The sequence below is a fragment of the Xenopus laevis genome, chromosome 9_10L, assembly GCF_017654675.1.
Source record: "Xenopus laevis strain J_2021 chromosome 9_10L, Xenopus_laevis_v10.1, whole genome shotgun sequence".
Lineage (NCBI taxonomy): Eukaryota > Metazoa > Chordata > Amphibia > Anura > Pipidae > Xenopus > Xenopus laevis.
Window position 1 is genome coordinate 11603998 of NC_054387.1, and position 13453 is coordinate 11617450.

General features: G+C 39.3%; 1 protein-coding gene across 3 annotated transcripts; it reads right to left on the reverse strand.

Annotated features, from left to right (window-relative positions):
• Nucleotides 1-1025: 1025 nt before the first annotated feature.
• On the reverse strand, nucleotides 1026-12653 carry sall4.L (spalt-like transcription factor 4 L homeolog). Of its 3 annotated transcripts, none has more exons than XM_018234174.2 (4): nucleotides 12379-12653; nucleotides 4487-6892; nucleotides 2736-3028; nucleotides 1026-2565 (listed from the first exon to the last, which is right to left on the reverse strand). In XM_018234174.2, the coding sequence occupies exons 1-4, from the start codon at nucleotides 12443-12445 to the stop codon at nucleotides 2146-2148; spliced, it is 3186 nt and encodes a 1061-aa protein (XP_018089663.1). In that variant the 5' UTR covers nucleotides 12446-12653; the 3' UTR covers nucleotides 1026-2145. The 3 variants fall into 3 exon arrangements, with proteins under 3 accessions (XP_018089663.1, XP_018089664.1, XP_018089662.1); XM_018234175.2 differs by lacking the exon at nucleotides 12379-12653 and adding an exon at nucleotides 11749-11906; XM_018234173.2 differs by lacking the exon at nucleotides 12379-12653 and adding an exon at nucleotides 8261-8522.
• Between the last annotated feature and the right edge of the window lie 800 nt (nucleotides 12654-13453).

Consider the following 13453-nt stretch of genomic DNA (forward strand, 5'->3'; position numbering starts at 1 on the left):
GAATAAAAAATACTTTAAATTTCGAAGTTTTTTTTTGGCTACTTCGGCTCGAACGATTCAAACTAAATTTCGTTCGAATATTCGATAGTCGAAGTAATGTCTCTATAAAAAAAACTTCGACCCCCTACTTCGCCATCTAAAACCTACCGAAGCTCAATGTTAACATATGGGGAAGGTCACCATAGGCTTTGCAATCTTTTTTTTGGTCGAAGAAAAATCGTTCGATTGATTAAAATCCTTCGAATCGAACGATTTGTAGGATTTAATCGTAAGATCGATTTTTCGTTCGATCTATTTGCGGTAAATCCTTCGACATTCAAAGTATTTACATTCGGCAGTCGAAGATTGAGGGTTAATTAACCCTTGATATTCGACCCTATGTAAATCTGCCCCTGAAAGTTATAGATTTGAGCGATCGTTGCAAGCGAGTCAAGTGTAGCCAGATTATTCATGGTTACACAAACTGCTTTGAATGGAACAATTCTTTTTAATCAAATATAGAATGTAATCTATTTTCAAATAATGGAGGTTAGACATTATGGCAGTAGGCCAGTCTTAAGACCCCCATTCCTTGAAGCTATTTAGGATACAAATATTTACAACAACTTGGGAGATCCGACAGTTGCGGATCTGGACCAAATCTGATCCAGTTATTTGGCCTGTGACATATCTGGATAGTCCCATACATGGCCCAGTTTGGTCAAGAGTCAGCAGCCAATTGACCAGCTTTAGTTATTATTTACAAAAACAATTGTGGGTCAGATTATTGCCTTTTATTATAAATTATGTTTACATCTAAAACTAAAATATAAGCGTTCAGATTTAGGAACATTTTGCATTCATATAAGCTATTTCAGTTCATCCAAAGCTGCAACAAAATCTGACCCACTCTGAAAAATATACACTGCGTGTAAACCTGACTTTGCTCATGCTAAAATAAAGGCCTTCTTCTATACTTGGGGAGAGAAGTAGTGTAGAAAACCCAAGTGTCAATACAATTTACAATAGCGTAAGAGAAGAGTAAATTGTGAGAAAGTCATCCCAAAAATTTATTCTCTGAAGCAAAAAAAACTCAACCCCCCTCCCCAAACACTTAATACATTCAGTAGATGCTCAAGAAAAAAAAAAAATGTACAGGTTCCTAAAAAGGCATACATTCACATTGCAGAAACATGGTATTGGAATGCCGTCTTTCTTCCAACATTTTACACTGTAAACAGGAAAAATTTGTTCAAAATTTCCAAGTCCATCAAGAAAGGCACAAAATGGCAACAACATGAAGCAATTATTTAGGTGCAACTACAAGGTATATATATATTTTTGGTAGGTTTGCAATTTGGTTAAGCAGTTTGTGGGGTTCTTTTGGCCTTTCATAAACAAAGTTACAACTCTTCATTTTCAAATGCAAAAAAAGTACTTTCCCCTGTTTTTTATATACAAGAAATAAATTTACGTCCCACACAGTAGTCGAAGACTTGTAACTTCATCTAATATGAAAATAAAAATTAACAGTGCTGTAAGTCCTTCCAATACCAGTTTACAGTAGAATTTTTAGGGAAAAAAAAAGTTAAAAAGTTATGAGGTAGATAAATTCACTAGGCTTTTCTGAAATGTGATTGCGTTCATGTATGAAACCAGGATATAACTTAATACTGCTTGGTTTCCAAGTGACAGCGAAGCAACAGTCTTCCATTTAATAAATGTCCTAATGCAAAAAAAAAAAAAAAAAAAAAAAAAAATATGGAGAATAGGGAAAAGATGAAAAATAATAAATAAGCGACAAAGCCACTGTCTTTTTCACCAGGAGTGTAAAATGAGAAATGCAGCAAAAGATTTTGGAAGTAAAAATGTACATTCAAAGAGTACTGACGCAATTGCAGACAGTTTTACAAAGTAAACATTTGACCTTTAGAAACATGATGCCAGTTTTTCAGCCACGTTTTTTTTTGGGTTTTTTTTTTTTTATTGTCCAGTATGGCCTGTGTCATCACGGAGAATTTTCATGTTTTGGTTTAGAAGTTATGATTGTTTTCTGAGCAAAAAAAAGATTACAAAAAAAAAAAAAAAAAAAGACTGCTGAAAAACAATTCATGACTAACAGCAAAACCATGGATGTCCATAATGCATAAGTCTTTCTGCTCGATTTTAGTTCACAGTTATATTTCCTTCCATAAAGTGTGGAAACTGGTGTTTTGTTACGCTCTCAGCAGTAGAATCCCCAATTTCTGTCATAGTCTGGCCAACACCTGCTGGAGAAACGTCGATATTGGCAACAGTAGCTGTACTGATAACAGGAGCACCGCCATTGCCAACAGGCAACGTAGGGAGGGCACTGTTTTGTATAACAGATATCTCATTAGTCTTCAAAGCCAAGCCATTACTAAGCGCGGTGGCATACTGGTTCCACATGGCGGGGTCAATGCTGACTGTAGGAGGCACAATGAACTTTGGAAAAATCTCAGCCACTTTCTTGGCATCAGCTCCCAATGCAGGAATTTGGTTATCCACAGAGAGTCTTCTCCCTCTCCGAGCAGAATTATTCCACATGTGCGTTCCAACATGGACCTGTAAAAGATAGAGGATTAAAGGTTGCCCACAAGTTTCATGCTATTTCCATGACATAAGTCAAATTAATATTGTTGGGGTTACTGGTCTACCAAGATTCATTAGACACCATAACCAAAAAACATTGTAATTTTTCAAAGAAATTTATATGTATCCTTAAAACCACTTACCTTAAGGTTTCCCTTTGTGGTGAATGCCCTGCCACAAATCGTACAAGCAAATGGCTTCTCTCCGGTGTGTGTCCTTTCATGGATCTGTAAGGCACTTGCAGAGGAAAAATTCTTCCCGCACGCGTTACAAAGATGTTGCTTTGCTGACCGTCGCTGAGGGACAATAAGAGGGGTCAGTCCTGGAGATAGGTTTGAAGGCCCGAGAAAGTGGGCTGCTCCTGCCATGCGGTCAGAGGGTACTTCCATTTTAATGAGTGCTGGTGGGGCACCTACATACATATTAGGTGACCTGCCTGTAAAGATATAGCAATGTTAGCATTGAGGCTAGAAGGGAAAGAAGTCTGATATCAATGTTGACTAACCAATCTGGGCAAGTAAAGGTATCCAAATCTGGTGCATAGCTATATTATGTAAACGTCAAGGGGAACAGGTTGTAGAGCATGTTCAACAGTTGATTTTACGCAAAGTCTAATATTTGGCTTTTATAAAAGGGACCAGTAAAAGCTACCTGCTGAATTGGTTACGAAACTTGAGGCCAACTCTGCAAGCTATTATAGAACTGCAGAGTTTTAGATGGCAGCAAATTCCCCTGAACTTGTTGTAATCTACAAATATATAGTCCCAACCTATTTTTAATAAAAGTGTGCCAAGCTTTGAATGGTATGTTCATGTGGAGAAGCCAGACTTAGAAGTATTACATTTTAGAGCTAGTGCCATCGGCTAGCGCCACAGAAATCCCAATGGGCATAATGAAATAAAAGGGTTTTGTTTCAAGGTAGTAGCCATCTTCACTTAGGCACATCAGGTTTTATTTACAGGTTAGTGGTTTTCTAGGCGTTACTAGACCTTGACAAAGTGCCCCTTTTATAACATTACCATGAAAGGATTAAGCAGAGGAAGAGTTTTGGGAGCAGGTTGCAATAGCGGAGAATAAACAGGCTTAGAAAGTAAGCTTTTCTGCTCATATTACTAGTGGTCCAAGACCAACCTGCAAATACTTAAAGTGCTCCAGAAAAACTTGCATAACACTAACCTACTCAGCCAGTTAACTTTACCCACAAGTGCTCCGGCTTTCCTTCCCATGCAGGGTTATACTACACTGCACCTTGAAAAGGATACTGACCAAGCCAGAGTCTTGATAGTAAAAGGAGAACATTATAAACAGGGAAAAAAGGTTTATTCCATTTTCTTCCTGAAAACACAAGAACTATCCCAACAGGCTCAAGACAAACAAAGCCTGACTTTAAGGCCACAGAGGAGCAATATTTTAAGGGTAATGGTTTTCCCCGTTCTTGAAGTAAAATTTTCCTTACAGCTCTGACATGAAGAACTGTCAAGGATGTTAAAAAAACAATACATTTTGTACCATGCAGTATAGTGCAGATTGATAATACGAAATTATGAAACCATGATTAACCACCAATAGGATATTCAGTAAAGATTAAAGCCTGAACTAAAGTCACCTGAAAACAGTACATGACAAATCTAATGTCAATCACCTCAAAGCACCTAGTGCACTTTCAACTGGAGGACAGGCAATTGAGCATTTTGTCCCCCTACATATCAAGCTAAACTATGCCTAGGCAACAAACTTCCGAAAAGGACCCTGGGTGCCAATGCCCTTGTTTTCCCATGCCAAGCACCATGAACCCTGCAAGAAAGTTTGTTCCACCCACATTTCTCACTTCTGGTTTGAAGAATTGTTTCATACAATTAAAAATAAATAAACATTTTGCATGAAAGCCATTTACCTAGTTCTCCATTCAGAATTAAACCTGGTTCTTCCTTGATCTTCCGGGCAAACCCGCCATTCGTTAGGTCCAAGGCACCATCCCCATCAGGATTAAGGGAGCTGTTCTGCGAATGCTCATCCTTTGACAGCATTCCTAGGTCATCAAGTCCATTATAGGAAGGAGGCGACTTGGATGCAATACTGTCAGACTGGCTATTGGTTGGTGAAAAAGTCCTGGCCTCAGATTGTGTGGGACTCTTACCATTGGGATATTCTTGATCCCCTACAGAGGAGGAATCATTTGTCAATCCATCACTTTCCAAAGAGCCATTCTCACTTGATTTCACGCTATTTTGCCTTTGCAAGTTTAATGCAGATGGCAAAGAAACCGGATTGTCCTGACCTGTTCCAGAAGAGAACTGCATAGCAGGGGATTCTGCTCTTGTTTCACTGTGTGGGGTTGGTGGCTTAGAGCCTGTTGCGTTTTCTGCCAAGTCATCATCTTCCATATCAATATCATCAAGATTCTCATCAGTGAAACTGTTGTTCAAATCTCCATTCTTCTCATCCATCATAGAGTCAATGTCAAGATCATCACTGGCTTCTTCTGACACGGGAGTGTTTGGGATCTGCCCACCCATATGCATTCGAATATGTTGCTGCAGAACTACAGCGTTTGTAAACTTCTTCTGGCAAATTGGGCAAGAATGTTGCAATTTCAAAGGCGTATTGGCTCTGTGAATGCCATAGTGGGTTTTGAGGTTACTCTTTGTCGAGAAAGCTCTTCCGCAGATCTTGCATTTGAATGGCCTTTCACCGGTATGAGTGCGGTAATGCATTTTTAAGGAACTAGGACAACTTAGCACTCTATGACATATCAAGCACTCATTTGTTTCTGATCCGTTCTTGTCCAAGTTTTCAACCAGCTGTTGAAGTTTAGTCGTTTCTGACCCTTGTTCACTAGATCCACTAACAGGGGGAGAGTTTAAACTCTGGTCTGTACCAGACTCTTGACCTACAGCACCAGAGGAAACAGACTCCCCTTCACTACCTGGAGATGGCCTGGACTGCATATTAAGTGGAAAAGCGCCTAGAACAGTTTCTGTAAGGCCTGAGATGTTGGTTGCAAGACCAGATTTTGTATCCGCAAATACATTAGACTCATCCAGAGGAACAGACATACCATATGGAATTCCACTTGTAGTAGGAACATTGTCCAAATGCTCCGGGACAGGGTAGGGATTCATTTTGATGTGTGGATATTTATCTTTATGACGCTGGAAGTGGACCTTCAGGTTTCCTTTTGTTGTAAACCTGTTCCCGCAAATGTTACACTTGTAGGGTCTTTCCCCGGTATGAGAACGTAGATGGATTTGTAAAGCACTATCATTGCCAAAGACTTTGCCGCAGAACTTACATTTATGCCTAAAGAACTGGTCATCTCCCCCAGGCTTGGTCTCAGGAGTGGTCACGTTTGGGAACTTCCCCTTGAGCTTTTTTGAAGGATCCAGAGCATTGATAGGATTCTGGAAAATGACAGTGCCTGGGGAATGAGGTAAGGCAGGGTTGGGAAACCTTCCAATAGCAGTGGTAAGCCCCAAGCTAGGTTCTTGCTTTAGGAGAGATGTGGTGAGGGCAAGAGGTACAGTACCAGCAGTAGGCATGGCCACATTGGAATGAGGTAGCTTGCTCGGTTTTAAAGACTCAAGTGAAAGACTTTGTGTTCCAGCTTTCTGTCCAATTAAAGCAACAGCTGCAGAAAGTTGCTGAGATAAGTGCGCACCAAGAGCCTTAAGTGGATCTGTGGCAGCAGCAATAGAGGGATGCAAGGAGTTTGGGGCCATCATGGCAATCTGGATACGAATTTGTTCGGTTAGCTGAATCTGTTGCAATTGTTGCTGCTGCAAGCACACTAGTTGTTCAAGGATCATCGGAATGGCATTGGGGTTAGTTGATGATGTTGCAACCCCATTCGAAGCATGTTGATTAACAGCCACTTTAGTACTATTGATGGTCTGTAAAGTCACATTAGTGTTGGACAGTTTTGTTTTTGGCACATAGCCAAGGCCATTAGTCTTAGGAGCAGACTGAGGGACAGTTTTATTAGCAGAGTCCACTTTCTCTTCCATCTTTTCAGGAGAAACGGAGGATCTCTTTGGCTGAACATTCGCTGCAGCTGGCACCTCTAGAGGCTCTGCCTCAGCACCTTCTGGAGAGTCCTCTGCGTAGCCATCATGGGACATCGCCCCTTCGCTGTCATTCATAATGAGGACAGGGGGGTTTTTAGTGCAACTCTTTTTGTGTTCAAGAAGATCAGAAAGCTCAAAGAATTCCGCGCAACATTTGTCACAGATGTGGGTCTCTTCTATCCTGCACCTTTTCACAGCTCGCTCTCCATCCGCACTTGGGCAATCCTTTTGATCAGCTGTAAAAGGTTAAAAAAAAAAAAAGTTAACCAGATATTGTTTGGCCAATTAATAGAACTTACAGGTCCTATACCCAACAGATTCACCATTGCTAGAAGATACAAGAGCTAATTTATTAGCTGCACAATTGCAGCAACCACATTTGAATAGACAATTATGGGCAATTGTACTGGAACAATTCTATACAAAATCATGTCCCGCATCGCCGCCCTAGACACACAGATACGATCACATGAAAAAGTTTTGTACGATTTTCAGAAACTGTGGAATGTTAAGACATTTTTCGTTTCACGCGGTCAATCGGACAGGTTAAAAGATTTAGATCGGCTACAGCTATCAATGGGAGACAGTAACTACCGTTTGTCAAACATAACTTTCATACGATTGCCGCCAGTCAATAAATGGCCCGATCGTGCAATTTGTTCTCTTTGCAACTTTATATTAATCTGAATGGTTATTTGCAGGTAGGAGTATTGGAAAAGACGTTCGTTTGTCTAATCTGCACGTCTATGGCTAGCTTTAATTCATCTCTCTTTTAAGGAGTCTGATTTTATGTCGCAAAATATCTTAAGTTGGCCTCCAGTGGTTTCCAAACAAGCTGAGCATAACCGGCGTTAACGCTTAAGGTCCCACGGGCAGGATGCAATTTCTTTATTTTTCTTGTTTCTGCAATAGTACATACACGCTCTTTTGCTGACATCTCTGCAGAAAACAATAACTCTACCTAAAAAGTACTAAATGTAAAGATCCATTGATAGTTCTAGCAGTAGTAACTTGAAAATAAAACCTACACTTTATTCCATCAACAATATCTCCTGTAGTTTCAGTGATGAAATTGGTAATTTCAATGAAATTAAAAATAAAACAGTGAAGGGGATCTTAAATAATGCTAATAAAAAAACAAAAAAAAAAACAAAGAGCAGGGGGGATACTGTACATGGGTGCATCTCCACTGCTGAATCTCAGGAATGTTATCTCAGCATCTATTTATCCAATAAGTTAGAAGAATGCAGTGAAGTCAGCAGGGGTTTAGATTAAATCACTAACAAATGGATTGGGGAGGGGAGATGCAAGCCTATTGTCAGTTATGTTGATGTGTTAAAAGTGATTGAGAGCCTTCCGTGCCAATTATGCAAAATGTAATATTATACAGACCCTTTGCAGGTAAAATATTAATTCTCCCTCTAAAAAAAAATAAATTTATTCTAGCAGGAAGTTCACTTGACACCTAAAAACTCAAGTTGTACAATATGTGAGCCTGCACTTAAATGTTGGGTATAACTCTCAGCCATTGCTGGTGGGAGTATTTGGTTTAGTGAAGCACCGATCATCCCTGCTCTAAAAATGAGAAGCGGCCGATCACTTACCCCCATCTCCCAGAGCAGATGCTTGAGGCCATCTATTCACAGCTACAGTCAGTTCCTTTTCTGATTCACTCATCCTGTGTTAGTGCTCAGCACATGTATGGTAAATACTACACGTGGATTTACACAAAGATCACTGAGGGACTACAGAAAAGTAAACCCAAAAAACGGATCTTATTCAGCAGCACAGATGAACATGCCCTGTATGCTGACCAACTTCTGTACAGCCATTAAGCTGGCATATATTCTATACAAATCCTTCCCTGCACCAGGCAAAAGGCAGCATTGGAGGTATGGAAACATTTTAATTAATGAAAAAAAAAAAAAAATTATGTGGACCCCACTTGACTCAGAGCTGCCTGGCCCAGCCCATATCTATTCCTCATTGTCAGTCGAAATTTCACATTGAGCAAGAAATATTTTTACTGAAGCAAAACTGCCTCTAAAAAGACAAACCACTAAAGAAAAATCATCAGAATCTTTCTGGTCTCCACAACAGATCGGAGGTGAACAAAATCGGTCACCAATAGTCACATAATTGGCAATGGACAAACCCTACTGGGATCAGTCCTGACATTAACCTGCCACCCACACTAAGGAGCCAGAGGTTATACCAGCAGGCCCACCGGCACCTTACACTGTACAAAAGGACAACTACAAAAACCAGTTTGGCCTCGTTTAACCCTTCACCTGTAACAGATAAGGACTGTGTGGTTAACCTAGTCGCCGCATCCAAATCCCAACTGACCCTTAGCTAAAGAAAAACCCACCAGTTAAGGAAGCCTCCTCCACGTGTATATGCCCAGTGATGAAATCATTACATAAACCTCTAGACAACACTCATAATAAAAACCAGAAAAGTAAGGGTGAAATAGTAGATTATAAAAAAATCTTCAAAAAGTGGTGTGATTTCTCTTTAGAGATATAGAGAGAGATAGATATTTATCTCATTTAAATAATTTGTTAAAGTGTGTTTAATATTTAACGCCACGATTAATAGAGTGTCACTCACACCAGCAAGTTCCTGATTGCCGTTTTGCAGCCATCTGGCCCCAAGTACCTTACTGACAGCCCCGACCCCTGCTGTGATGAATTAGCTTTGTTAACAGCCCAGCCAGGAATTAGTTTTGTTGCAGACCACTTAATGGAAATAAAATAGTTTATGTTTATGCCTGTACTTAGGCACTACACTGCAAGCGTGCACAAGGTCCACAAACGAAGCATTTTTTTCCAGTTTAAAAAAAGAAAAAAGTAAAGTTAGGGGGATATGCAAGTTCCATTTGCAGATCTATACCAAGGGCTTTGTTAGTAAAGGACTCTGAGGGGGAAGAATAGATATTGCAGGCCCCATTATTGCAAGCCATTTAGACTAGACTGTTCAACCTTCATCTGTTAAACTGCAACTCCCATGCTTTGGCTGTCACAAGGTTCTAGGGTCTGAACTTCAACAAAGGTCAACAAATGCCATTTTGTCCTAGCACCTACTATTCAACTGTTGCCCTATGTTTCCACCTACACACAAACCCAACATGCCCCCCCCCCAAAACAACTCTACTGGTACCCATACATTCATTTGAAAGAAATGCTTTGCGGATTTCAAATTCTTACATCTGTAGCTCTTCTGTTTATCAGTTTATATTAATTGAGAGTTGCCAGATCAGACTCTATAACCAAACAATAGACGAAAAATAAATATATTTAATGGTCTAGTAACACTAAATGGAAGTCTTTGAAAGATTAACCTTGGAGATTAACAGGGGGGGCAATCCCAGTATCTGATGATAAACAGAGGCATTGGCGACCTCTTTGTTCATATGATAATTTACAATATGTAGCTTTGTACCTTCCAACTCCCCCACCTGCTGGTTTCCTGGATTGTTAATTAGTCACCAAGTATGTTCCAAGACAACAAAAATAAAATTGCATTGTAATAAAGGGAATAAAGGGGAGGGAGTGACATAGAATTGCTAATTAGATTTGGAACTAAAGGTGGAGAACGAATGAAAATAGAGGGCTAAAATATATATATATATATATATATATATATATATATATATATATATATATATATATATATTATTTTTTTTTTTTTTTTTTTTTTTTTTTTTTTTTTTTTTACACCTTTTTATCATTAAATATGATTTGTAATAAAAACCCAATAGCTGCCGTGAATACAGATAAAATACATTTGCACTTCCGCAGTGATTGGGACATTCCAGAGGGTGGCGCAAGTGTATAAGGTCAGAGCTAAATATCACACCTACTGTTAAGTATCAAAATTGAACAGTGATGGAAGGGGTGGGAGGATATAGCAACACAACATGTTTAAATACAAAGGTCTCAAAAAAAAAAAAAAAGTTGCTACTATAATGCCTTGTGGCCATGAAATCCTGGGGGAGATTAACTAAATTCTGCAGGGATGTTTGGAAATAACAGGAATAGTTATGCAAGTACAGACTCCAGAGCTGCTCATATTGTTTGCCAATTACACAAGAGCTTAGAGACAAGTTTTTCAGCAGCAGTATCAAATGATTATCTGAAGTTTAAGGGGGGACATCTATAATTCATGGAGGGCTGGGGGTCTCTTCCACCTACAAAAAGCATGCTGCCGAGATTTATATTTGGGAACAGCAAAACCCCCTCCTTCCCTACTCCCCCCTCCCTTTTCCAAACCACCATATGCACAAAGGAAAACAGTCATGCATTAAACATGGCATTTATAGCCTGCTGGTCAGCGTATTTCTGAAGTTAATAGTAACTGACCCTAAAAAAAGAAAATAGGCTGATTTGGAGTCCAGATAACAACATGTGCCTTACATTCAGGGAAAGAGCCAACGGCATTGCCTTGCCAGTAGTTGGTTGCACCCAAAATACAAGTTGTACCTGATTAATATTAAGTTGCCCTTTAGGATTACAAAAAAAAAAATTCTTATTTTTTATCTCTACAATGTTATAGTGTAACAGCAGGGGCGTAACTACAGAGGAAGCAGAAGTATAGGGGCCCAATGAGGCCCTGAATGAGCAATTAAAACGTATATTGGTAAAAAAAAGGACAACCTCTGGTTATGTTGGGGGGTCCTAAATTAAATTTGCGTGAATTCCAGTAATATCTATATCATATTTTTATATATATATATATATATATATATATATATATATATATATATATATATATATATATATATATATATATATATATATATATATATATATATATATATCTCTCTATCTATATCTCTATGTATATACACACACAATTTCTAAAAAGCATGCAGATGAATAGGAATGTAATGGCAAGGACTGTGCCCCCCATTGAGATTATGAAATACACAATATAAAATAGAGATTTAATAAGATATAACAGGAATATACACAGATACTACATAAAAACTTTGTGTACCCCCTTCTGCTATTTCGATAAGCGGAATTAAGAAGCAGGTACAAACACATTAACCCCAGTCCCTAGAATATATGAAGGATAATTAACCTACCCATACACCAAGCACAGACACACAGGTTGCTGCTTCTGCTGGTTCCCTCTGACCCAGGAGCACAAGGGAGGATATTTTGGGAAGTGGGGAATCAAGATTGGAAATGCCTTAGAAGAAGAAGAGGATGAAGGATGGAAGGGAGGGTGGGGGTGTGAGAGGGGAGGGGTTGAGGGGTGACTAACTAGTCACCCCTGTTTTCTTCCTTTCTTTGCTTAATTATACACTAGAAATAAGCAGCACACTACCAACGGTATTAAAAAAAAAAAAAAAAAAAAAAAAAAATATATGATTACAGCCACAGGTGCTTCCAATCACATGGATCCATAAGCCCCACAGGTGGGGTCAATATACCCTGGAATTGCTACAATTAAATAATAATACTATTAATAATAATCATAATAATAATAAAAATAGGAAAAGGTAATAGAGGGGAAAGTGCACACAGGAGAGCAGCTGTATGTAAGGAGAGCCGCTGCAGACTGAGAGGGAAGACAATCCAGCCCTGTATTCGATCACCTTGGCCGGTGGGACAGCTCGGAAGGGAATGGAGCGCAGCAGCCACGCTCCTCTCGGGTTTAAATGCCACTTGCGCTCTATAAAGCGCAGCCAGAGAAGCAAAGTGCGACTCACCAGTAGCGTCCAGGAGCTGCTCCTCGGAGTTGAGGTGCTGGGGGTTCGGCTGCTTTCTCCTCGACATGATCCGACCATCAGCAGCTCAATAAATGCCAATTATTCCCTTTCTCCACCACCAAAAAAAAAAAAAAATTCCAAGAGTTGCTGAATTGAACCCCCCATCCAGCCCCCTCTCAAAGCGTCAAGTGCGCATGTCCAAGTAATTATGATTATCACTAATGCATTGCCATTTATCACGAGACCCCGACAGCTGATTGGACTGAGTCCAAAAAAACTCACAGATTATTCAAATAAGGGCCCATTGATCAGGAGGTGGGGAGGAGTGCGGCGCTCTGATCTCTGGGAAATGTAGTCCCCCCTCCTCTGCAGCTGTGGCCACTGTGCTGATGAATGTATTCAACGCCAAAAGAAAAAAAAAACATGAAGTTTTGTGAGTCACAGCCCCTGCCCCCTTCACACAGTGAGAAGTGCCTTTTTTTTTATATTCCAAGTAAACACAATAGGGGGAGATTGTTTGCAAGTGAAAAGAGGAAAAAAAAACTAATTTGAGATCCCAATTTGAGCTAAATAATTACAGAACAGAAATAGCTGAAATTCCACATTTATATTGTATTACATTGCCATGTTTGATGGTCATCAGAAATGTATTTTCACTGTTTTATATTTATTGTTGTAAATCATTTCATCATGCAATATTGTATCTAGGGTTGCCCCCTGGCCGGTAAAAATAATGGTTGATCCCAATGTTATTAATCGGGAATAAAGATAAGTATATAGGAAGGCCAGTGATATGACCCCAATGTTATTAATAGGGAATAAAAATAAATATATAGGAAGACCAGTGATACGACCCCAATGTTATTAATTGGGAATAAAGATAAATATATAGGAAGGCTGGTATTATTTTTTCCAGGCAACCCTAATTGTGTCTGAAAATAATCTTTCATTTTTTTCCCATTGTTTCATGGCACAAAGTAACTCCATATATAACAGATACTGGATTTTATCCAAATCTTTTTCTATTAAAAGGTATTATAGATGTACCCAGGGTGAAGCTAATTCAAACCGATTT

What these genes read in the sequence shown, in the direction of transcription:
- sall4.L (XM_018234173.2), bottom strand. Translation starts at nt 8,333, where the DNA reads ATGAGTGAATCAGAAAAGGAACTGACTGTAGCTGTGAATAGATGGCCT. An exon ending in AATTCTGAATGGAGAACTAG is followed by an intron (nt 3,029 to 4,486) that starts GTAAATGGCTTT and finishes ATATCTTTACAG; the next exon opens with GCAGGTCACCTAATATGTAT. An exon ending in CCACAAAGGGAAACCTTAAG is followed by an intron (nt 2,566 to 2,735) that starts GTAAGTGGTTTT and finishes TATCTTTTACAG; the next exon opens with GTCCATGTTGGAACGCACAT.